The sequence below is a fragment of the Prunus dulcis genome, chromosome 6 (genome assembly GCF_902201215.1).
Source record: "Prunus dulcis chromosome 6, ALMONDv2, whole genome shotgun sequence".
Lineage (NCBI taxonomy): Eukaryota > Viridiplantae > Streptophyta > Magnoliopsida > Rosales > Rosaceae > Prunus > Prunus dulcis.
Genome location: NC_047655.1, coordinates 28,330,659 through 28,355,136, shown reverse-complemented (window position 1 = coordinate 28,355,136; position 24,478 = coordinate 28,330,659). Strand labels below are relative to the sequence as shown.

The 24,478-nt window shown below is 37.0% G+C and overlaps 4 protein-coding genes and 2 long non-coding RNA genes across 6 annotated transcripts; 3 read left to right on the top strand and 3 right to left on the bottom strand.

The window, feature by feature from the left end:
• Positions 1–1,257: 1,257 nt before the first annotated feature.
• On the bottom strand, positions 1,258–4,161 carry LOC117629949 (sec-independent protein translocase protein TATA, chloroplastic). The gene is made up of 2 exons (XM_034362628.1): positions 3,672–4,161; positions 1,258–1,573 (listed from the first exon to the last, which is right to left on the bottom strand). Exons 1-2 carry the CDS (start codon positions 3,999–4,001, stop codon positions 1,451–1,453), a joined length of 453 nt encoding a protein of 150 aa, XP_034218519.1. The 5' UTR covers positions 4,002–4,161; the 3' UTR covers positions 1,258–1,450.
• Positions 4,162–4,231: 70 nt separating this feature from the next.
• LOC117629948 (pentatricopeptide repeat-containing protein At3g18970) lies at positions 4,232–6,110 on the top strand. Its single transcript, XM_034362627.1, has one exon. It carries the CDS (start codon positions 4,356–4,358, stop codon positions 5,796–5,798), a length of 1,443 nt encoding a protein of 480 aa, XP_034218518.1. The 5' UTR covers positions 4,232–4,355; the 3' UTR covers positions 5,799–6,110.
• A 75-nt stretch (positions 6,111–6,185) lies between these two features.
• On the bottom strand, positions 6,186–9,818 carry LOC117629946 (light-inducible protein CPRF2). The gene is made up of 6 exons (XM_034362626.1): positions 9,307–9,818; positions 7,906–8,002; positions 7,504–7,714; positions 7,247–7,322; positions 6,987–7,112; positions 6,186–6,797 (listed from the first exon to the last, which is right to left on the bottom strand). Exons 1-6 carry the CDS (start codon positions 9,736–9,738, stop codon positions 6,399–6,401), a joined length of 1,341 nt encoding a protein of 446 aa, XP_034218517.1. The 5' UTR covers positions 9,739–9,818; the 3' UTR covers positions 6,186–6,398.
• A 1,912-nt stretch (positions 9,819–11,730) lies between these two features.
• Positions 11,731–14,144, top strand: LOC117631767. Its single transcript, XR_004586355.1, has 3 exons — positions 11,731–12,036; positions 12,202–12,280; positions 13,879–14,144. It is a non-coding gene; the product is annotated as an uncharacterized LOC117631767 (long non-coding RNA).
• Positions 14,145–16,039: 1,895 nt separating this feature from the next.
• Positions 16,040–18,388, bottom strand: LOC117631624. The gene is made up of 4 exons (XR_004586345.1): positions 18,097–18,388; positions 17,636–17,715; positions 17,438–17,532; positions 16,040–16,159 (listed from the first exon to the last, which is right to left on the bottom strand). It is a non-coding gene; the product is annotated as an uncharacterized LOC117631624 (long non-coding RNA).
• Positions 18,389–20,149: 1,761 nt separating this feature from the next.
• Positions 20,150–23,790, top strand: LOC117630761 (GDP-mannose 3,5-epimerase 2). The gene is made up of 7 exons (XM_034363526.1): positions 20,150–20,398; positions 21,223–21,633; positions 21,784–21,877; positions 21,959–22,088; positions 22,181–22,313; positions 22,896–23,103; positions 23,264–23,790. The coding sequence occupies exons 2-7, from the start codon at positions 21,224–21,226 to the stop codon at positions 23,417–23,419; spliced, it is 1,131 nt and encodes a 376-aa protein (XP_034219417.1). The 5' UTR covers positions 20,150–20,398; position 21,223; the 3' UTR covers positions 23,420–23,790.
• The last annotated feature ends 688 nt before the right edge of the window (positions 23,791–24,478 follow it).

The following is a 24,478-nucleotide window of genomic DNA, read 5'->3' as shown; positions in this document are numbered from 1 at the left end:
AAAAATGGGCTATGACTCCATGATTATGATTATTTTTAAAATTTCATCTTCTCTAACTCTAACTCACTCCCTGCACATCTTATGAGGTGAACGGGGGTTTCTTCTTTCCTCGAATGTGACAGCTTTCATTTTTTTCATCCAATCTTTAATTTTATTTATTTACTTCTTTTTTTTTTAAGAAAGAAAAGGAAAGTAGTGAAATTTAAGTGGGTCATAAACTTGGGTTTGATAAATTGATATTAATTAGTAGCCCAAATTGAGATGTTGGCAAAAAAGGAAAAGAATAGGGCTGGCTGGCTGAGGGCTCGGGCCTAGCTGACTAGTGAGATTTTCATTGTCCATCCATTGCATCTCTCAAAACTTTAAATTAAATACACAAAACGAAGGGTTGCTATCTTTCTAGTTTTTAATTCGTTTGCCTTTACTGGGGTCGGTGCCCTTTGTTTAGTTAGTGGAGTTGCTTTCTTATAGTTCAACATAAAAATGATCTTAGCCCTTCCTAAGGAACCGAAATTACAAGATTTAAGCCAGAAACTGAGGGGAAAAAAGTTAATTAAACCCCAAAATATTACTCTTGTGCAATTTTTATTGTTAATTATGCCTTGTTTTGAAATTACTTGAGTATTTCACCACAAAAAAGAAAAAAAGAAAGAAAAAAAGTAGTGAAGTCGGGCACAAGGACAACAACCCCATACATATCATTAGTGCATCATAACCTGTTATAATTGCATGCTTTTAGATTACTTTTGAAAAATGTTGTATGATTGAGCAATCAGGGCAAAAAGCATATGATATAAAATTGTATAAAGCTTAAACAACGTTGACAAAGATTATGCATTTCTTGTATTAATTTACTTCTATATCTAATTTGAGCACCTGTTAAAGAGCTTGCAGAAGTTGCAACCAAAGAATATTAATAAAAGAAAATAGCTTTTAGAAATGATTTATAATTTTTAGTGCCATCTTCAAGGACCACCAATCCATTATCTGCAAAACAGTTTAGTGTTAGGGCTGCTGCTTACACTATAAGACACCTTGAACCTGCTTTCGGGAAAGTATCTCTCACTCTCACCTCATTCAGAAACTCATCTTTCTTATTTTCAAAGCAAAAAGTTTTTCTTTTTTCTTTAACTTTTTTGGTAATAATTATTTTCCCCCTCAATGAGCCTGACATGCAACACAACAACACAGTAGAAGAAGGGAACGTGAAATTTGGATCATTTTTAAGAAACCAATTTCAGTTCAAGTCAAAGGGCATCCTTAACAAAAGAAAGCAGCTTTTGCTGATCTAACTTAGCAAATTCTTAATAGATTATCGGTGACAGTGGTAAACATACAGTTCCAGAGGAAAATATTCCACATAATGATCTGTATTAAATCGTAATCTTGTCCTAAACTTACAGCACAACAAAAAATAGAGAATGCGTCGACTGAGGGATCACTACAACCTTTATGCGTTTTCCTGTGAGCTTGAGACCTTGACTTCTTGTTTTTCTTCTTCACTCACAGCTGTAGGTGTCTCTGTGAGTGCCTCAGGTTCTTTTTTAAGCTCTGTCTCAAACTCCTTTGCTGCCTGCAAGATTTACAGAGGAATGATTCAAAATACACTCTTATGAGGAGCATGGAAAGGAAGCCGGCCCAAATGAGATCATTAGACATTAAAAAATCACTGTGTTCAAGATTTCAAGTCATTCCATCATTCACTTACTCACGCACATTGATAGAAAGTAGCAACATTAAAATTAGTCTTTTACCTTCCCCACCCATTTAATAACATTTTTAAATACAAAATTAACCCTCAGACAAAGTTACATAAAAGGGGGAAAAAAAACCTTTACAATGCAAAAAGAAGCTTTATGCTATACTCAGGGTTAGGGTTTAGAACTTTTTTTTTCTTCTTTTTCCTCTGGGAATACTAGAGGGTGTTGTGTTTGGTGACCATCAATGAATTACATACTGCTAACTGAGTTTAAAGTTGTGCCACATAATAACTATTTGATGTCTATATGCATCCGTCTGCTCACAATCAATTGATCCCTCTCCTTTTCTCCAAATCCTCACATCACACACCTCAAAATTTGAGTACAGTAAATACAATATTGAAGGTTAGGTGGGTAGATTATATGAACTGGAAAGCACGGAGGCCTAGTCACTAACTGAAAGAAGGTGCTTCGCAAGACTGACTTCTCCATCTTTCTTTTTAAGTGAAGATGTTTTTCTGGGAGTTATTTTTTCGTTTTTATAAAAAAAGAAATAGTTCAAGTAAACGGGAGGAAATGGAAAGACTGAGATGAAAAAGAGTGAATCATACCAAAATGGTCAAGGTATGTTGCAATGACCATCTCGATTTGATAAAATACTGCATAGGCAATTGCTGGGACGCATTTTCTTTCACCTCCCCCCGAACCCCTAAATAATACAATCTGGCCATTTGTCACTCTATCCCGTATTGAAGAAGACTACAGAAATTTGTAGTATATAGATCAATGGAACAAGATTCACCAAATATTCTCTGAAGATGCACTATGTTTGGTAAAAAGGAGGGTTGGATACAATAGGAAAAATGGGATTAGTAATCTAAATCTTATTTTTTGATAAGTGGAAAAAGGGGAGGATGAAGAGGAGTGTGTTTTTCCCCCTTAATCTTGGTATGAATAAAGAAAGGAAAGGAGTACAATTGCTCAGGTATGATATTGCATATATTAGAAGGGAAGTGCTAGAATCTTCTTGTAAAATTATCATTTTATTTGTTCCCATTCCTAAATCCTTTGTACCAAACTTAGTGTTATGGTGTATCCAGGGCTGGGAGGGTGTAGAAATAATGACTTCCCTTCATTTTTGCAGTTATACTAACCTTTGTTATAATATTGAATTGTGGAAAAGCTTCTAGTTTCTGTGTCATCTTCTTCCTAGTTCTCTTTTGTCTCTTATATTGAGTGAAACGGAGTCGGAAAGATTTATTACATAGACCAATATTGTGTACATCAGTGTCATTATCATTTTGAACACCATATTATAACTTCAAAATTTCTACCCCAATACCGGAACTTCTAATGAAAGCTACCTTAGACGAAAACTATATGCCCTGCATTAAAGGATACTGTAAATCTACTATAACTGAGAGATTTCTGTAGTTTCTTTCTACAATATAGGAGGTACAGGTTGCAGCGATACAATTTCCTTTAGACCCCAGGGGAGGTGGTGTAATTTAACCAAAATAGAAGAAGCATAGGAGTACTATAAGGGGGCAAAATCCATCTAAAAGAAGAACCGCAAGAACGAATGCATAAAAATTGCTTTTAAAACTTCCTCTTCTTACACATTTGAGTCTTTTCTCCAATCAATTAGAGTCTAGTACAAGCATGTGCCTTTATTTTTCTTTCTAATATTTCATTTGACTTTCCATTTCAGCTAGACAACATAGTCAAAACCTAGGTACCCAATTTTATTTTCCTCACTTTTCCCAGGAACTATAGTAGCAGCAGCAATTTCAAAATTTGCATAAGTTTTCTGAAGAGCAAAACCATTATTGAGCTGAGTGCAACTGAGTTCTTGATTTTCTTCCAATTTTCATACACACAAACAACAATAACAACAAAAAAGAATCAAATTGGCAATAAATGTCATCCATTCTCTAAAGAACGAAACAGATCCAGATAAAAGAAACCAACCTGTTGGAAGCTCTTGACAGTCTTCCCAATACTCTTGCCCACTTCAGGTAACTTCTTGGGTCCAAAAACCAAAGCTGCCACCCCAGCTATAACAACAAGCTCCGGCATCCCAAGACCAAACAACGCGTTACAAGTGAGACCCTTCTTGACTCTTTCAGTTCTTGTTCTGGTTCTGGTCCTGCCCAGAACCAAAGCACCGCTATTGACCTTGTTTTTGTTGGGGAATAAAAAGGTAGTGGCATTGTTGGTCAAGAACGTGGATTGGGATGATGAGACAGGGAGCGAAGGTGGGGATCTTGGAGTGGACAGAGTAAAAGATGAGATCTCCATAATTGTTTTGAATTTTTATTTACTAGTTTTTCCAATTTTTAGTTTATGGGTTTTTGAAGGTTTTGGAGTTCTCGGCTGAATTTTGTGTAGGCTGCGGAAGATTAGATAACAAGAAGGGGAAAGAAAAAGAAAATATAAATAAAATAAGGGGAAAGGTGGGACCTTTGGATATTTATTTTGACCAATGATTTCCACATGAGCTACTGAAGTTTCATCCTTGTGGTTGTGGCAATAAATTCTCAAATTTTATTGAATAAATATTGAAAAAATTCTCAGCTTTTTAGTTTAAGTCGGCTATCTACCCTGTTCTGTTGGGTTGTTTCTCCACTGAAGTTCACTTCCAAGAACTCTCACATGCACCATCTCCCAAGAGTCAGAGCTCTCTTTCTGCTAAACCTCAAGCTAAAATCCACCCACCAACTCAAACGAACCCATGCCCAGTTGATTACCAGTGGCCTCCTCAAATCGCCCACCCTTTATGCCAAACTAATTCAGCAATACTGTGCCTTATCAGACCCACAAAGCACCAACCTTTATGCCCATTTTGTATTCAAACACTTTGATGAGCCAAACTTATTCCTCTTAAACACTTTGATAAGATGTACTCAACCCAAAGACTCTATTCTTGTTTTTGCCAGTTGGGTATCTAAAGCAACCTTAATTTTTGATGATTTTACCTACAAGTTTGTTCTTGGAGCTTGTGCTAGGTTGCCTTCGGTGTCAACATTATTAGTAGGCAGCCAAATACATGCCCGGATCATCAAACATGATGTCGTATCAAACATTTTGGTACAAACTACACTGGTACATTTTTATGCTAGTAATAAAGATTTTGTTTCTGCACGGAGAGTGTTTGATGAAATGGCTGTGAAAAATAGCGTTACGTGGAATGCAATGATCACGGGGTATTGTTCACAAAGAGAAAGTGCTCGTGATGCATTAGTGTTGTTTCGAGACATGTTGGATGATGTTTGTGGTGTGAAACCTACTGATACTACAATGGTTTGTGTTCTTTCTGCGGCTTCTCAGTTGGGTGTGTTGGAAACTGGTGCTTGTGTACATGGTTATATTGAGAAGGCAATATGGGTTCCTCATAATGATGTGTTTATAGGCACTGGTCTTGTTGATATGTACTCAAAATGTGGATGTGTTGATGGTGCTCTGTCCATTTTTAAGCGAATGAAAGAGAAGAATATCTTGACTTGGACAGCAATGGCAACCGGGCTAGCCATTCATGGTAAGGGAAATGAAGCATTGGAGCTTTTGGATGTAATGGAGGCTTATGGAATAAAACCCAATGCAGTGACTTTTACCAGCTTGCTTTCGGCTTGTTGCCACTCGGGGCTTGTTGAAGAAGGCCTCCATTTGTTCCATATGATGAAGAGCAACTTTGATGTCATGCCTCAGATGCAACACTATGGTTGCATTGTTGACATGCTTAGCCGCAGAGGATACTTGAAAGAAGCCTATGAATTTGTAGTAGGGATGCCAGTTGAACCTGATGCCGTCTTGTGGAGGAGTTTGCTCAGTGCTTGCAAAGTTCATGGGGATGTTGCAATGGGCGAGAAGGTGGGGAAGAAGCTGCTCCACATACAGTCGGCGCAGACTTGTGCAGATTTGACTCTAAAGAGTGAGGACTATGTAGCTTTGTCGAACATTTATGCTTCTGCTGAAAGGTGGGAGGATGTGGAGATGGTAAGACAGGAAATGAAGGTTAAGGGAATTGAAAACAAAGCTGGTTGTAGTTCAATTCGAACTTCTTCAAACATTAGCAATCATGTCCTGGATGGATTGTAGTTTTGCTAGTCGGTGAAATATTGAGCTGGTAAAAAGACAACTATTCAGAGTGCCCACACACTCTTCATGATTCAGAAAGAGATTCAAAGTTGAACCTTGTATTTACTTTCAAAATTTTCAGTGGTTAGAGGACTTCTTATAGATAATGCAAAGAGCAAGTATACTGTATGTAAAGTGCATTTTATTATACTTTATAAGCAATTGAGGGTATCAGATCTTATTTTGGCCCATCAGCCAATAAGCCTATCATTTAATAAAGGAGGTGAATCTATCGCTCCTGGTCTAATTATACCGATCAGGAATTATTTGTTGGATTTGTAGAGATTTCAAATGATGATGAATATGAAATGTAAAGAAACAGAAACTTGAGCACACCACGACACAATGTAACTGCCAAGGAAAATTGATAATTGCAGTGGTTTATAATCTGTTCCATGCATGACATGACAAACTGGAAGTGGTAAAAGTATCAATCAGTGTATTTTGGATAAAGAATAGCATTTTTACATGACTAATCCACAAGTAATGATGCAATACAATGGTTGTTGAAAGCATCCTTTAATAAAGTCCTTCCTCATGTAAAGAACACTCTGTTTGTAACTACTGCTCTCCATTGGAATGAGGACCAGAAGGATTTCCACCTCTAATCCGCTTCTGCAGATGCTCTAAGCTAGCTACTCGCTGTAGGGAAGGTGTTCGCCCCATCTTGTTCCCCACAGCATCTGCTGATGTAGCTGCAGAATTCTGCTGCACATTTTCAACTGAAGGGATGTCTGCAGAATCATGCTTGACTCTCAGGTCATGAGTGGGTGTAGGGCTATTAGAAGCAGGTCGGCAAAAGTGATGATTTGGGTCATCTTGCACCGGGACAGCAGCATCTGTTGATGTCTCTGAAGGGCTTCCATCAAATGGTGGCATGCCAATGGAGGAAATCTCTGACATGGCATGGAACATATTCAACCCAGTAATTCTTTTCACTGTCTCCTCAGCCATCTTTACCTGGAATTATAGCGGACGAAATAACAAAATTATATCAATTCTTTTGCTTCATCTTGAACCAATACTTGTGTCTTTTCTCCAAAGAAAGAAAAACTGGTAATCATTATCAGTGGGTTTTGATCCTCATCTTGCAATTCTAAGAGCCTGCCTAGGAAAGCAGTTAGCAATTGGTACTGATAACAAGCTTACCTTTGCTCTCAATGTTTCAATATCAGCTTTTAAAACTCTATTGTCAACAGCTGCTTCATTGTACTTTCGGTCTGCATCAGTCAGACGCTTCAATAGAGAGGAGTTCTCAACTCTTAATTGAGATGCCTATAAAGAACATTGGGTTAGGAAATCTATAGAAGATCAAAGGACCAAAAAAAAAAAATGCAAAAACAAGGGACTAAAAGAGGTGGCAAGTGAAATCCGAAGCCAAAAAATAAATAAATAAAGAAGGACCAAACCTGTGCCTCAAGCTCACTCAAATGGGCCTGCTTTCTTCTTCTTGAGCGTCTAGCCGACTCTCTATTAGAGAGCATTCTGGAAAAGACCAGATGAGTTTGAAGCAAACGAACTCATTAATCAAGAGATGGAGATTAGATGTGCTTATTTTAGGTCTCACATGAACAAATTTGTGCCTTAAATAATTGAGTTTTCATACACCTATCATGTAATGCGTCATAATCATTTTTACAATCAGAAAAGCAGATACCATTGTTACCTCCTCACACGTTTCACATCAGCAGGGTCCATATTCTCAGTTATTGCAGTTTCTCCTTCAATGTCCTCATCATCTGACAGTTCCCTTGATGATCCACTAGTTGCTTGCCTTACGGGAACCACAGATCTATGTTGTGTTGCAGGTAATGAAGGAATGCCAACTGGTGCATTAGCATTCTTATCATGCGGCCTGGATAAATCATACCCAGCTCCTACGTAGGTAATAGGAAAAAGAGTGATATTCTAAGTGCATAACTTTTCACTTATCATGACATACTCAGCTCTTTAGGTACTCAGTGGAACAGCTTTATCTCACAGAAAAGCAGAAAGAACATGATCAAATGACCTACTTTATGAGACTTGTGATTCAAATAACTAAATACATAAAAAGACAGATGCAAACCTTTAGAAGGGGCTTGAGATCCCAAATGTGAAGTATTGGAAGCCTGTGATCCACTGCCAGCTAAAACAGCAGAATCTTGACTGTCTGCCAAAGATCCCTATTCACACGACCAGAATAGATCAGCTAGCTTTTATCTATACAGATTAAAACAAACATGGTTTCAAATCTATTTCAACCAAAGATGAAGTAAAAAGTACAAATCATGTTCTGACAAACAACGGTATAAACCATATATGCTGACAAATATGAGACTGGATTGCACATTTATCGTTCAAAGGCCAGCATGCCTTGCTAAGTATGTGAAGTTACTCTCTCATGTCACTCTGAACAGCTTGCTCTCTCATCCTGCGTAATCCGAAAGACCCTTATAGTTCAGCTGAACAGATTCCTTGTGATTCAATTTAATCAGATGAACCAGATGAAGGCTTTTAATTTGCTAAGGCATGCTACTATAAGTATCCCATGGATTTTGTTTAACTTATAGAGAAATGAGGGTCAAATGAGAATTCTCAGGTAGGAAGAATGATATATTATGAGATGAAGAACCTGGTCACACTGCAACTTTTGGGACTTTCAAGTTTTATGTTTGAGAAAAGCATAAAGAACTGGAGCATGGTTTTGAATTCTACTTTATACTTGTTTGAGTAAGTTTTATACTTTGTGTGGATTCCTTGCCTTGCTTGGGTCGATCTTTAAACAAACAAAGTACTACTACTCTTCTCATACATAATTCATGTCTTTGTGTTTAGGCTGTAGCCCTGCTTTTTCTTCCAAACAATTCACCCTTTTAAGTTTTTTTGTGCTAAAACCTAAATTTACTTCAAGTTTATTGCAGATGTTACTTTTACTATTACCATGAAGGTCCCACAAATCCACAACAAAAGAAAGGTTCAACTTCCAAGTTAAAGTATTCTTTTTTACCTTTACATGTTGGCTCAGTTCAAACGATATTCAAGCTTATCAAACAATTTCACCGTCTGTTTTAACCAGGGAAAGAGTGAGAAAATGCAAACCAACCAGTCAGTTATAAACTTAATCACTCTGTTTGGATACCGAGAAAATGCTAGAAAAACAAAAACAAAAACGAACAAAAAAGAATTTTGAATATTGCATTTTTCAGTAATTAATCAAAACCCAATAATTTTTTTAAATATATACAGTAAGAAAATCTTACTTGAGGCTAACCAAACTATAAAACAGCTAACTTTAGCTAAACTTTACACTCACAGACAAAACCAAATTCAAGAAATTTCCAAGTTCCAGTTCAGTTTCTTTCCTTCAGATTTCTGAGCATCCAAACAGGATCTCATTCTCAAACCACTTATATGACTTCGATCATATTTCTCGGCAACCGAACGAAGCTAAAAAATGACAAAAAGGAGAAGAAAAAAAAACACGAACCTTCACGCGAGACAAGGCCACAGCAGCGCAGGCGAGATTGAGCTTGGTCTTGAGGAAGGCCTGGTACTCTTCGGAATCAACGGGAACATTAGGTGGTTGCAGGCTAAACGACGGCGTACTGTTGCTATTATAGTCGTTGCTGTTGTTGTTGTTAGGGGCGTGAGTGGGATTGGGGTGGTGGGCATTGATCATCTTGATCTCTGCGACGTCGTTGTGGTCATGGTGAGTTGAAGAAGAAGAAGGAGGTGGAGGTGGCTGTGGTGGTGAGGGTGATGGTGAGTAGGGAGAGGCTTCTTGGAGAAACCGCTGGAAAGCCCACTCCGATGCGCTCCGGTTCATTTTGGACAAATCGTCGTCTGCTTCATTGACTGGTGGTGCTGAAGAAGACCACAGCTGGTCAGACATTTCCTCCACTGAGAACATCCTATCCATCCCTCTCTCCCTCTCTCCCTCTGTTTTCTCCCTTTCTCTGTTTCTCTGTCCTATTGTCTCCTTGGGTCTTTATCGGCATTTTTTTGGGTCAAGGATTTTAGCTGATTTGGATCCTTAAAATTATAAAATATTTTTATTTTTGTGTGTGGATATTAATTACTATCATTTTGGTTTTTAGCCTGAATATAATTAATTAATTATTTATTACTAATGGCAGTATTGTATTATGAATGCTGAGTTGGAGATTCTCTGTATTGGTTATGGCAATGTGCCAATGTGGATGATTATATTCTGTGGGGTCCTTAAAATTACAAATTTATTTGGAATTTTTTTCTGGATAGGGAAGTTTTCCTTCTTTTTGGATTGTGGTCTTGTTTTTTTGGGGGTGGGAGAAGATGCTAGATTTAGTGCTTGGGCCTAACTTAGGGATTAGTTTCTTTTTCTTCTTATTTTAGAATTTAGTTTTTTTGATAACCCTCCTAATGTTTCTAATTCAACGAAGGTGGACATAGTGCAAAAAAATAAAATTGATAATCTCAAATTTATTATATAATTATGGCACGTGACAAATAATGAATACATTAATAACTCTTCTTAATTACTTAAGAGTCAAACTAACATTAGATACGTGAATAACTCTTTTTAATCACTTAAACTAAAATTCATCTTATTTGTTTCTTTGTCTTTCATAATACGTATCATATTTTGCTTTGATTTCTTTTATTTGAAGGGAACCTCAAAGGGCTCGTTGTTCTTTGTGTTGATAGGAAGAGACGACTTCTTGTTGCTCCAAATCCACACCACATCACACTCAACGATAAAGTTCCAAAACAAACCATCCATGAAAGAAGAACGAATGATTGAAAAGAAGCAAATGAGGCTTTTTCTAAATCCCAATTGGCATTGGATGGACATGGCCGCTCATTTGTGGATAAACACTCATTTCCCCCCACACACATTTTGGTGGGCCATGTAGCTGTGGGGTCCATCATGTTCTCTCTTTTACGTTAAGCCACATAAACTTCCATTTGTCCCTTCCTCTTGGTGCTTCTACCACCACAATTTTCTCTGGGGTCCACTAATGAAAAATAATTAAAATTAAATAAATGCAGGCCCTTTCACCTGTGCTTTTCTAGAAATAATGTTATATTAATAATTAATATGCGCCTCTAATTATAATATATTTTATAAGGGCGGTCAATTTTTAGAGTGATTATAACATAATATAATACAGTACATCTTGTAAATGTGTTTTAAGATAAATAAATATTTATTGATACTATTTTTTTTTTAAAGGAGAGAAAATAAACTATGTCATTTATTCATATTATAACATGTATATAAAATATATAATATAACTGTACTACTGTAGTATTCTATAATTCTCGAGTATTTAATCTTAGTAGTTCTATACATTGATCGAAATAAAAGGAAATCGTGTGAAAGTTTGATGATGTGGATTAGAATTAAAATAATTTGGTTTGTTTCCAAGCTTATCCATTCACGATCATTGTTTAGTTAAGCTTCAAATCTTACCTTGGTGGTTGGTTAGAGTGACTAGAGTGGTGCAAAGAAAACCATTATTTGGCTTTTAATGACACATTGGATTTGAAGTTTGATATGATATGAGGTTTACATACAATGTCAACAAAAAACATCATAGAATAGAAAGATATGATATGGTTTGGTTATGGTTTTGTAATCAAATGTTATAGATCACTTAATATAATATTTTCCAATAACCGTGAGTCATAAGTCAAATTATACGACATGTCGCAAAAAGGCTATCACTACTGGACTATTACAAAAGAATGGCCCAATGCGTATTCAATATCAAACCCAGGACACGCGGCCGAGTCCAGGGTCAAGAGGCAATTAAGCAAACAGGTCCAGTCCACTAAAACAAAAGTGAAACGACATCGTATGAAGCAGAAAGGAGTGTGACAAAACCTATCCCATCCAAAAAGGGCGCCTGATCTCACAAATCACAAAACCTTAAACGAAACTGAGCAGATCTGAGAAAATGAAAGATAAGACAGAGAGAGGGAAGAAAATCAGGAAACCCTAAACCCTCAGAACGAAGCCTCAGATCTATGACAAAGAAGAAACGCTCCCCGGGCCGCATAATGGCATTGGCTCTGTGATCGGAACCTTCGTTGGAGATCAGAGACATGAGCATGAAGAAAGGCGACGAGGCAAGAAAAGCTCTTTAACTCCTCGATGGCGGCCATGGTTCAAGAACTTGCAGTTGAAATCGGGCAGTATTTAACACCGACACCAGAGATCTGATGGGGCAAGGTATGGGGGTTCCAGGACCCGTCAAAGTTGATTTTGGAATTTAGGGTTTACTTAGGCTATGGTTTAGCGAGATCATTGATTTTGATTTGATGGAGCGATAGGCCTGAGGCATTGTCAGTCTTTAATTCAATGCATTAATGCGTTTGCTGTTTGCTTCCATTTCAGTTACACTCCATGGCAGCTTGCTCAAGATGTGATGTGGATTGATAGAGGCACTGACAGCGGGTCTTCCATATCTTTTAAGGTTTTACTCCTTACTCATTCAAGCATGTAGATGTTTTTTCTTTTGTTAATTATCTTTTTCTGTTTTTTTTTAAGCGGATACAAAATGAACAAAAATAAGTTTTCAGAGTCAAATAGCATAATATTGTTGAAAACGTGAACAATTCATCTGACAAAAACAAAATTGGCACACACGAATGATCGAATGGGTGAGCTTTGAAATAGCATATTTTTGTTGAATAATGTATCAGCTAGAGGCTTGATATTGGGGAGTGGGGATGGTATCTTACATATAGAATCAGGAACATTGTGCCATTACATCATTGATACACAGTTGTGTGGTGAATTTAAAAGTAATCATTTGTAGCAAAATCGGATGGTCTAATAAGCATGCACAGCTTTTATATTCGACCACTTAATGTTTAGATGATGGTGCTTCTCTAACTTTGAATGTAACATGAAGTGAAAGACATTAGAACGTGAAAAATCATAAATGGGTTAGTTCATTATTCAAACTCACTGTTCTAGGCAATGTCATTCTTAACTTTTCAAGTTAGGATGAGAATGGAGAGGAGTCTTTGAAGTTCTCCGTATTTTCTTTTGCATCTATACACCCAAGCAATGTTTATGGGTTATTAGCATGGAAATAAAATTTGGTGGAGTAAATTTCATGGTGCTAAATTTTATCTGGCCACATTGTCAAATATCTACCGAGGATAGATTGGCAGTTATAATTTTAGGAAGTGTTTCAGGTTTCTATACTCATTTACTAGAAGAGAAGTCTACTCTCTCTCTCTCTCTCTCTCTCTCTCTCTCTCTCTCTCTCTCTCTCTCTGTGTTCTGTTATATTTCCTAGTTGGTACACATCAATCTTAATTGGATATAGTATCTCATCATAACTGTATATCATTCATTTTTTATTATCTATTGACATTTACCTTTGGATTGGGTAAAAGTTGGAAGATATAATAATTTCTGTTTTATTTTTATTTCCGTGTATTAGCAGTTATTTATTTTGGTAGTTCATTTTTGTTTAAAATGAAAGTTATGAATATACAAATGTAGTAATAGAGTATTTTAAAATGTTTCTTCAGTATGTTGTGCTCTGGTTTGTGATCATTAACATTTGGTGGTTATCCTTATCCTACACCAAATGTTCTTCCTATAAGTTGCAACCTCTTGCATTTAAAATAAAAGAACCTGTTGTTCTTTGTTCCTTTTTGGTTATTGACATAGCGAACATTACTTCCTAAGATTCCCATTTGTTGCATTTTAACTCTTCGTCCAAAGAGTTTTGTCTACTTTTTGAAGACATTATTCGTTTCTGAAATGCCAGCTGGAGTCTGTTACTGTTAGCCTTTTATTTTGTAGGTAATTTTTGAGGGTTAATGTTTCTTCGAGAGACAGGCAAGAAGTTTCATGATGTTTTTTCTTAGTTTGTTTGTTGGCGTGACACTTTTCTTATGTTTGTTTGCTGTGTTGTACACTTGCACATTCATTATGTTCCTGAGTTATGTGCTTCGGTTCAACTACCATCTGGTTTATTTCAGTCTTATTTCAATTGTTATTAATTCTGATGGTTATAATTTATTAATTGTTTTAACTGTTTTTTTTCCCCAGGATATCTGAAACCAGAAGCTAGCAGGACTTCGCCTCAAACTTCCTTTTGTTTTGTTTTTTTGACAAATTTGATCTCATTTCAATCAAAAGAAGTCTGTAATATAATTTCTTTTTTTTTTGGGGTAAAAATAAATTCTTTTATTTTAGTGCCGCGGATTGTAATTAGGCTGCATTGTAATTATTCTTTGTATGCATGGTTTTCTTGTTCTTCCGTGGGCCGCTCGGAAATAAAATAGGCCCTAAGATTTGCTGGGCTCGTTGATATTTTTGGGCCTGTAGCCCACTCGCAGGTGGTGAAATTCTATAGTGAGGGTGTCATATATGGACTTTCATGTGGACTTTTATATTACCCACAATATCATTTCATTAAACTCAAGTGAAGTTACTATTCGGATGAATCTTGTGGCTAATATAGAGGTCCGCATATATGGTCTATGTATGACACTAACCATAGAACGGCTCCAATATTTAGTTCACTATTGAAGTGGGCTCTGAAATTTTTGGCCCACGAAAGCATTGTGGCTCAAAATAGTTACCATATAAGTAGTTTGGACCACTGTCAGGCCTGTTTTCACGTTATTGGACCGACGCTTGGGCCTGCTTTGACGTAGTTTAAGTCGGAATTCAGGCCTGTTTCACGTTTTGCGGGCTAGATTTGAGCCTGTATTAAAGTAATTGGGCCTGCTGAAGGGCCCGCTTTCACATCTTGGGCCTTCTTCTGGACCACTTTTTTCCGCATGTTCTCAAGTTGTTGGGGCAATGTTTGGGCCTGTTTTCACTTATTGGATGGGCCCTTTAAATTTTATTTCGGTCCATTTTTATTGGGCCGCTGTTTGGGCCTATTTTCCTTTTATGGGCCATTTTATCGGCCATTTTAACGTTATTGGGCCGGTTTGTGGTACAGTTTTTTGCCAATATTCTCAAGTAGTTGGGCCAATGTTTGGGCCTATTTTAATTTGGGCCTATTTTAATTTGGGCCTTTTGAACGTAGTTGGGCAGCCTCCCGGTCCAGTTTTAACGTTATTGGGCCTATGTTGGGCCAGTTAAAAGTTATTGGGCCGGTCTGTGGTCCAGTTTCACTTTTTTGGGCTGACGGTTGGGCCTTTTTACCTTATTGGGCCGTCTTTCATATTATGGGTAGTCTATCTGGGCCTGGTTTCACGTTATTGGGTCGACGTTTGGGCCTATTTCCAGATTATTGGACCACGTTCTGAGCCTTTTTTGACGTTGTTGGGCAGGCCCTTGTGGTAGTTTCCCATTAATGGGCCAACGTTGGCCTCATTTTCTTGTTAGCCCTTTTAACATTGTTTGGTGACCATTTGGGCGGACGTCCTGGCCAATTATTACGTTATTGGGCCTAGATCTGGCCGCTTTAAATCTATTGTGCCTTGCTAATTATGTCAAACTAATGGATTGGGCCCCCAAAAGTTTTAGAATCAGCTTTTTATAGAGCTTGCTTACAACTTTCGGCCCTCCAATTGGGCGTCATAAATTTTTGGTCAATATTAGGGGAGTTTCCATAATAAGGGCCTATGTTGCAAAAATTCTGTAGTGAAGGCTTTATATATGGCCTTTAAATAAAACCCTATCTCTAAACCGTTGAATCAAATTGATTAGCTGTTAGATCTAATGATTAAAAGATATGACCTCACCTAAGACCATATATAAGGCCCTCACTATAAAATGAGTCGGCTATGTTGGGGGGATCCAATCTAACAATCCAATATTAACTCTGCACTGAATCGAACGGCTATTAAGGGCCTGCTCATAATAACCCCTCATTCTAGCCGAGTCATTCTATAGTGAGTGCCTTATATATGGCCCTTAGCCAAGCCCTTATCCCTTAATCGTTGGATCAAGTTAACCAATTTGATTCAACGATTAAGAGATAGGGGCTCACCTAGAGACCTTATATAAGGCCCTCACTATAGAATTCTTGCATTCTAGCCTCCTCGCAATATTAGATGTTGGAATAAAAAGGGGCCCGTTTAAAATTGGAACCCCTAGTATTTAAGCCCATTGCCTTGTTGGTCCGATACATTGAACCATGACAAACGAAGAAAGAGAAACATTACAGAACATTTTCCCTAGAAAGAAAGAAGAAATTTGACTGAAGTTCCACGGACTCGGCTTCTTCGTCCCAAAGTCTGCAGCACTGGCAGGCGAAACTCAGTTTTCAAACGTCACAATTGAAAGCAGGCCAAAAATAATAGAGGAACAAGCAATTTACCTGATTCAGTGAGAAACCACTAGTTAAATTATTTGTCTGGCAGTGCGAATTCTGCAAAAGAAAGCCTTGATATCAGTTCCATCAATGACTAGTTAAAATTATGTGAAGAAATGAAACAACATATCACTGTGAATGCCTATAACCCATAAATTCTCATTCGTTTGCAATTCAAAATCTGTTCTGATTCCTGAAGCATATGTTTGCCACATTATAAAGACTGCTAATATCGCCACGAACAGAACCTAGAAGAAGAAGATGAAGAGAAAAGGATCCCCACAGATCACAAAGGACATACACCATTGCCCATTTTGTACTACAAGACGGAACCCTAACCCCAAAATATATCTAATGAATAATTTTATAACCATTTAAATGGTTTGCTTAATAAAGGGGTCATATCAAAATTTCATAACATTATGGCAGATCTTTCATACGTAAAACATATATGAATAAATAACATTAAGGGTAAAATCTTTTCATACTGAAAATTTAATAGTTTAGCTCCATAAATGTGAACTTTGGAAGCTACTCTTCCATTAAAATCACAGTAGTGCTCGTGTTCTGACTCCACTTGTAAAGCAGAAAAAGTCAAAACCATAGTGGTGATAAGCAGAAATTTCACAAATATAAGATGGGCCTTAACAAACTTTAGGCAGTTGAACATTCTAAAGGTTGCAGGGTTAATACGAAATCTTAAAGGAATAAATTGGAGTGTTTTATCATATAAACAAAAAATTGAAGTTTTTGATATCTTCAAAGAATGAAGTATTTAACGAAGCTGATAGGATGTCTTATCATATTAATATTTATGTATACCAACTACGAAATATGACAGGACGTCAAACTTGTCACACCAATAAAATAAGCCAATAGGAAGAGATTTTTTATTTAGTTAAAATACAAGACGTAGAAAACTTTTTGGAAGAATATTTGGGGTGGGAATGACCACCAAAAATGCTACAATTGGTGAATCAGAATACAACATGTGGCAATGAAAAATATTTTATATTTATAACCTTTTTATCAACATAATAATGAAAACCTCTTAATCTTCAGCAATACAATCAAATTAAAGATAAACAGTACTTTTCAATTTTGTTACGTAACCAAAAAAGGTAATTGTCAATGGGTAATGAAAATGATAAGAGATCCATAACAGCAGTTACTATGAGATATAATATCATACATAGAATTACTGTACTAAATATTATGAATGTTCAACCATTGACACCAGAACTGAATATGGTAGTCTTGGCACATGTTGAGCATCAAAACTAGCATTTATATTCCCATTCAATAAATATATTGACTATGTTGATAGAGACCAACCTTTAATAACTACAAAAGGTGTAATGGTGCAAATAGGTCATCGTGATCTGGAAAGCTAGTGGTGAGGTTGCCTCCCATGTTGTTCCCATGGTCACCTGACATAATGAAAAAGTGATTACCAGAAATAGATGGGAGGAGAAGGAAGGATAAGCCAAATGTTTATACATCAAACCATGTTGCAAAAATATGTAAACTAACCTATGGTACATTCGTGGGAACCACTGCAAGTCCATCACACCAACATGAGCAAGGGCACCACAACCAAAAAGACCAGATGTCTGCAACAAACGACATTATTTTCACTTAAGTCTATGGGCCACGGTTTATAAACAACATTGCAAAAAGCCACACCTGATACATGCAAAGCCCCTCTATCATTTATACAGAAAAACACTAACATCACGGAAGAACACTAGCTCGCCCTAACATCGCAATCGCAAAAGAACACTAGCTAACCCTAACACTGCAATCGCAAAGAACGCTAATTAACCCTACCATTGCAACCACAAAAGAAAGTTATCTAACCCTAGCAATCGCAAAACAACGCTAATATCGCAATGGAAAAAGAGCGCTAGCTAACCCTAACATCGCAATATAAAATTAGCTAACACAAAGATCGCAAAAGAACACCCGCTCTAACATTGGAGAAGAACACTAACCCTCAAATCAAGGTTCTGGCCTCCTTGGATCGCATTCGCATGTTGCTGGTAACGAATCCGAAGCACCTCGACCTACCGATCTGACCGTCCTCGATGATCTTCGATTCGATATCTTTCACAGGAGGAGGAAAAGGCCCTCTCCAGTGCCTCATTGTCGGTGGTCCAGAGGAGCTCACCGCCGAACTATCGGAACTCAATCTCCGCGATCTCGGCGGAGGCCATCGCAAAACGAGACGAAGGATAAATTGTAAGCAGGATAAAAATGAAAAATCTGGAGCGAACGAATAATAGTCTTTTTTAGTGCGGTGATAAATTGTTTTTTTTATTATTTATAATTATTATTTTTTAAATAGTTTAACTACTAATTGTACGGAATATCTTTCCGACCAACAAAATTGTGTAATTGTTTGTTTGAAATATGAGAATCTGGTATATTGACAAAATCTTTTTTTATTTGTATATTTTGGTATATTGGCTGGTTCAGTGCTATCAATTGTACACTCTTATGGTACTTATTTTTTAAAAATAAATAAATAAACATTTCTTCCAACTAAAAAAAAAAAATTATCAAACCAGTATTAGAAGATTTTGCGATTGTATTCATCAATGTTTAGAGTAAGGAGCTTCTACAATAAGGAGTTTAGAATGAAAAACTTATTTAAGGGGTTCAATCTCACAATCAAACTATTTAAATTGTTTAAGTTCATTGATTTCCTCACATTTATTGATGGTGAAATTAATCTCCTTAAATAAACTCCTCATTTATGGTCTTTCCGATTCATAGATTGTCCAGTAAACCCAGAATTGTATGGGCCGCAACCAATTGCAATGCATAACTAGAGGCCCATTTTTCCATAAATTTTTTTTTTTCTCCCTTGCCCTCACAAAGTGTTAGCATGAGACACCTAAACTTTATTTATTTATTTATTTTTTTTTTGAGGACTAAACCTATTGAGACACGTAAACCTAAGTGGAAACTATTCAACAAATTAGGATTTGAATTTATCAAATTAATCAAATGTAAAATAAGGTGGAGGAAATATAATTCTCATACAATATAATTTTTTAGTGTTTGAAACAATAGCAAAGTATGAAATGTGGGGAAAATAAATTTCGTGTTCAGAATACAATTTGAAACATGTGAGTTTGAGTTTAACCCACAAATACAAAATCAATTCTCAATTAAGAACAAACGAAACTATCATATCAACTGGTAACTAGGGATGGCGAAAATCCCCACGGGGGAGGGTCCCCGTCGGGTCGCCGACCTTAATGGGGGAAGATTTCGGGGCCAAATGGTTATCGGGTATGGGGATCTCCGAACTTAAAAAATCCCTGACGGGTATGGGGAGGGGATGGTATTGGCGTCCCCATCCCCGAATCCGACCCGAAAATATATATGTCTATATTTAAATAAATAAATATATAATTATAATATTTATGTTTAACCCTAAGCTAACCTCTCTCTCCTAATTCTTCCTAATCTTTTCTAGAATTTCATATTGATGTGATTTTGAATAGTTGAGTTGAACTTTATAGTTAATTTGGATGTGTTGAATGATAATTTAATATGAAACTTAATGTTAAAATATATGATAAATATTTTTTGTGCAAAAAAAATCGGGGATTCGGGGTGGGTATGGGGGATAGTCCCCCGACGGAAACGGGGACGGGGATTCTCCGAAACCTATTAAACGGGGATTGGTTCGGGGATGGGGGCGGGGATGGAAAGCGGGAACGGGGATGATATTGTCATACCCGGCCCCTACCCGGCCCGTTGCCATCCCTACTGGTAACTCATAGTTTTAAAAAAAAATTGTTACCAAATAAGACATTTTCGATGGCTGCTAACATAAAGGAGCTTCCAAGCAATTTCTCTTGGGCCCAAAAAACAGGCCTTTTCACTTGAAGTCCTCTTTCTGGGAATTTTCTGCTCATTTGGACAAGTGTTGGGGCCCGTCGACTCACAGCCGTACTTGCTTGGATCCGTGTATACAAGAGTCCAGGATGAGCAATTTTAATTTAACCCCTAGTGAGTGAATGACTGGGAGATGAGAAAACTGTGATACAAGAACTTCTTCCCATTACGCGGTCTCTGTGATTCTCTCTCTCAATTATTTACGGTGGAAAAAACCTTTGAAATAAATGAGTGGCCTTGTTTCCTTGCTCTGTCCCAAGGTGCTATATATAGCAGGGCGTTACGGGCTCAGAGTCCATACCCATTCATCTGAACACACTTTGCCTCTCATTCTCTTCTTCTTAGCTTCTCAAGTTTCAGAGGACCAAACTTTGCTCTTTTAAGGTAAAAATCTCAACTGGGTTTTCCGGGAATCTCTCACCTACTCTGTTCTCCGTGCTCTTTCATGTTCGTTCCAGTATTCATTTCCTCGTACTTATATTCAGGATTTAGTTTGTAACATTTGATGGGTTTGTTTTGAATTACTTGTATAACGGCTGTTGTGAATGTGCTTGATTGATAATCTGGTAGTTTGTACATCAGGGTTTTATCAGGTTGTGTGCTAAAATTTCGTTCCGTTTTATACACTGAGATGGGTGCTTGATTTTAGCATTCTTGAAGATTTATTTGTTTATCTGTGTAACTTTGTTATATCTTCCATTGGGCGTATGTAGTTTAAATTTTTGTGATAAATTATAATTTCATGTTTGTTATACTTTCTTTACATGTTAATTTAGATGTTTTGGTGGTAATTTCCTCCTGCCTATTAAAAGAGCTTTACGTACTGTGTTAAATTACTCTGCTCTTTTTCCAGTTTTTCTATACTTCTCTTTCAGGGGTAAATTTTTTCATCATTTTTAAAGTTCTGTGCAATATCTAGTCAGTGGATGTGGGTTTTAATTTGATGATTTTGAGTGTGACATAAATGCAAGCGTTGTGATTAAGTAGCAGTTCTGTCGGTTAGTGATCCCAATTTGTAAATTTGGGTTTTGTTGTTTTCCTGGAGGATGTATGTTACTTGAGTTGGGTTCCTTTTCCTTTAATCATTGTTAGTTTAGTAGTGATAACTTTATTGAGCTTTGTATAGCAAAGCTAGTAAACTGATCCGTATTTGATTGTGAATTGTAATACTAAAGTCTTCATTTTTTCCATTGAATCTAATCTTGCAGAATGGGGAGTACTGGTGGACATGACTACGGTGCATACACCTATGAGAACCTCGAGAGGGAACCTTATTGGCCTTCAGAAAAGCTTCGAATTTCCATTACTGGGGCAGGTGGCTTTATTGCCTCACACATTGCTCGGAGATTGAAGAATGAGGGCCATTACATTATTGCTTCTGATTGGAAGAAGAACGAGCACATGACTGAAGACATGTTCTGTCATGAATTCCATCTCGTTGACCTTAGGGTCATGGATAATTGCTTGAAGGTTACCAAGAATGTTGATCATGTGTTCAACCTCGCTGCCGATATGGGTGGGATGGGCTTCATCCAGTCCAACCATTCTGTCATTTTTTACAATAATACTATGATTAGCTTCAACATGGTGGAAGCTGCTAGAATCAATGGAGTGAAGAGGTTTGATGTCCTCAACTTTGTACATTTTATCCTTGGTTGAAAATTTTAGTACCATTTGGCTGAGATGTATGAATTGGTACTGTTTAAGTTGATAATTGAGACATTGCCTTAAAATGCTGTGAAGATATACTCAATCATATGTTCATGCAGGTTTTTCTATGCTTCTAGTGCTTGCATTTACCCTGAGTTTAAGCAGCTGGAAACCAATGTGAGCTTGAAGGAGTCTGATGCCTGGCCTGCAGAGGTATGCTTCTTAATGCTTATGATTTTGGACTCTAGTTTTGAACTTATTTAATGAATTTTGTCTTTTCACCTTTATTTGTAGCCTCAAGATGCCTATGGCTTAGAGAAGCTTGCAACTGAGGAGTTGTGCAAGCACTACACAAAGGACTTTGGAATTGAGTGTCGTATTGGAAGGTTCCATAACATTTATGGTCCTTTTGGAACCTGGAAAGGTGACCTCTTAATTGCAGTGATAACTGACGTATATGCATAATTTTCTTGCTTTGTAGCCTAATTTCGTTGCTTCCTTCTATATTTTGTATAGGTGGGAGGGAGAAGGCACCTGCTGCTTTTTGCAGAAAGACTCTCACTTCCACTGATAAGTTTGAGATGTGGGGAGATGGACTTCAGACTCGATCCTTCACCTTCATCGATGAATGTGTAGAAGGTGTACTTCGGTAAGCATTTCTTGTTTTGGAAAGGAAAAAAAACTCAAAACTTTTACTAGCTGAAACTCACAATCTTTGCGTTTTTAAGCTGCAAAATACTTGGTCTTCATGGATCTTTTTTTTAGATCAGTTTTTTCTGTTTTGACAAGGTTTTCCTGAGTCTAGTTTAGTTGATTATGTTAGAATCAGCAAAATTAAACCTTTACGGGGTTACTTGAATGTAAATCTTTGCACTAATATATAAATTATTGTAGAAGTTCTGTAGAATAGGAGAGCGTTTTCCACTCTAGTGCCTGTATGAGAATGGGAGATATGAACAAACAAATATCTTACATGTTTGAAAAACATTTGTTGTTGAAGGGATAGGAATTAATCTACTTAATGAAGAAAGAAAAAACTTGTGTGTAATTTGTTCGGTTCATCTCTGGAAAAACGTACAATACCCTATACTAGATTATAGCTCTGATACAGCAACTTTTATTGAATATAAACTGTGTTTTACATTTTGCATGAAAATCCCCTTGAATTTTCCATATTATTCATGACTAGGCATATTTCACGCGTTTTTTAAATTATCACTATTGTTTTTAGGTTGACAAAGTCAGACTTCCGTGAGCCAGTGAATATTGGAAGTGACGAGATGGTCAGCATGAATGAGATGGCGGAGATAGTTCTTAGCTTTGAGGATAAGAAGCTGCCTATCCAGCACATTCCTGGGCCAGAGGGTGTCCGTGGTCGTAACTCAGACAACACACTGATTAAAGAGAAACTTGGCTGGGCTCCCACCATGAGGTTGAAGGTAATATAGAATGAGATTATGTGACATCTGATGTATCCATTCTGCAGTTTCTGAACACACCAAGTTTCGTTTAAAGTTGGGGGTTATTTGAACTGTGCCTTACCTTGTGTTGATATTGCTCCCTGTTTCTAATTTGAATTCACATTCTTTTCGCGTATAGGATGGGCTGAGAATTACATACTTCTGGATCAAGGAACAGATTGAGAAAGAGAAGGCACAAGGCACTGACCTGTCGAATTATGGGTCATCTAAGGTGGTGGGAACCCAAGCCCCAGTTCAACTTGGTTCGCTACGTGCTGCTGATGGCAAAGAATGAAGTGTTTGAAGAGAGAGGTCTGGTAAAGCCAGTATTTAGTAGATCTGGTTATGGTATTGCGGTGCATAGTAATGTATCTATGTGCGTGGACAATAAGCAGGGAAGCTTTAATTCCCCCATTGTATTTCTAGCCTGTTAGAGTAATTTGCTGCCTTAGAATATTCCCTTTTAAGTTATATTTTGTTTCCCCATCCGACGCATTGCTCAGTATTATGTCTTATTTCCTTTATAAGATTGAATTTTGGTTCAATGCCATGACCTCTACCGATTGTTGAGATTGGTCGCTTAATAGACGTGGTATCTGCAATCTGCATGTTTGAATTTTGATGGCAAGGGGTTGCCTGAATATTATTGGACAACTCAAATGTTTATGCTGTTTTGTGTTTGCAAAATATGATGTGGTATTTCTCTTGTGGTCCTTGTAAGGTGACACATAAGCTGTCATAATCTTACCTCACCTTTTTTCAAAAACTTTAAAATCCAAACGCCCATCACACACAACCATCAATTTTCTCAACTGCCATTTCTGCCCATAAATTCGCAATCCCTTTCCTTGCAATGGATATTCTCTAAGAATATTATTCATTGACAATTTTATTTTTATACAACTAATAGTCTAAATTATTCCAAGTTAATTTAGAGCTTGTTTGATAACCATTTTAATTTTTGCGAGTTTGAGAGAGAGGATGCGAGGGAAGAGTAACAAAAGTGAAAACAAAAACTTGAAAGTGAAAATGATTTTTTAGTTTTTGTTTTCACTTTTGTTACTCATTCCTTCCTCCTCCCATCTCATCTTCTCTCTCAATCCCATCTTTTCTCTCATTTTCACTTTCATTCGCCCTCTTTTTTCTCTATATTATAACACAAAAAATAAAAAATAAAAAATAAAAACTAAAATTAAAATAATTATCAAATAGACCTTTTAAGTTCTTTGTGCAAAGGGATGAATACACTGTCTTGATTTGATTTAACTGGCATGTGATCCTTTGAAGTTATAAAGGAAAAGAATATATATATTCAATCGTGTCAATTTAGCAACTTGTAGATGGTGATCTGATA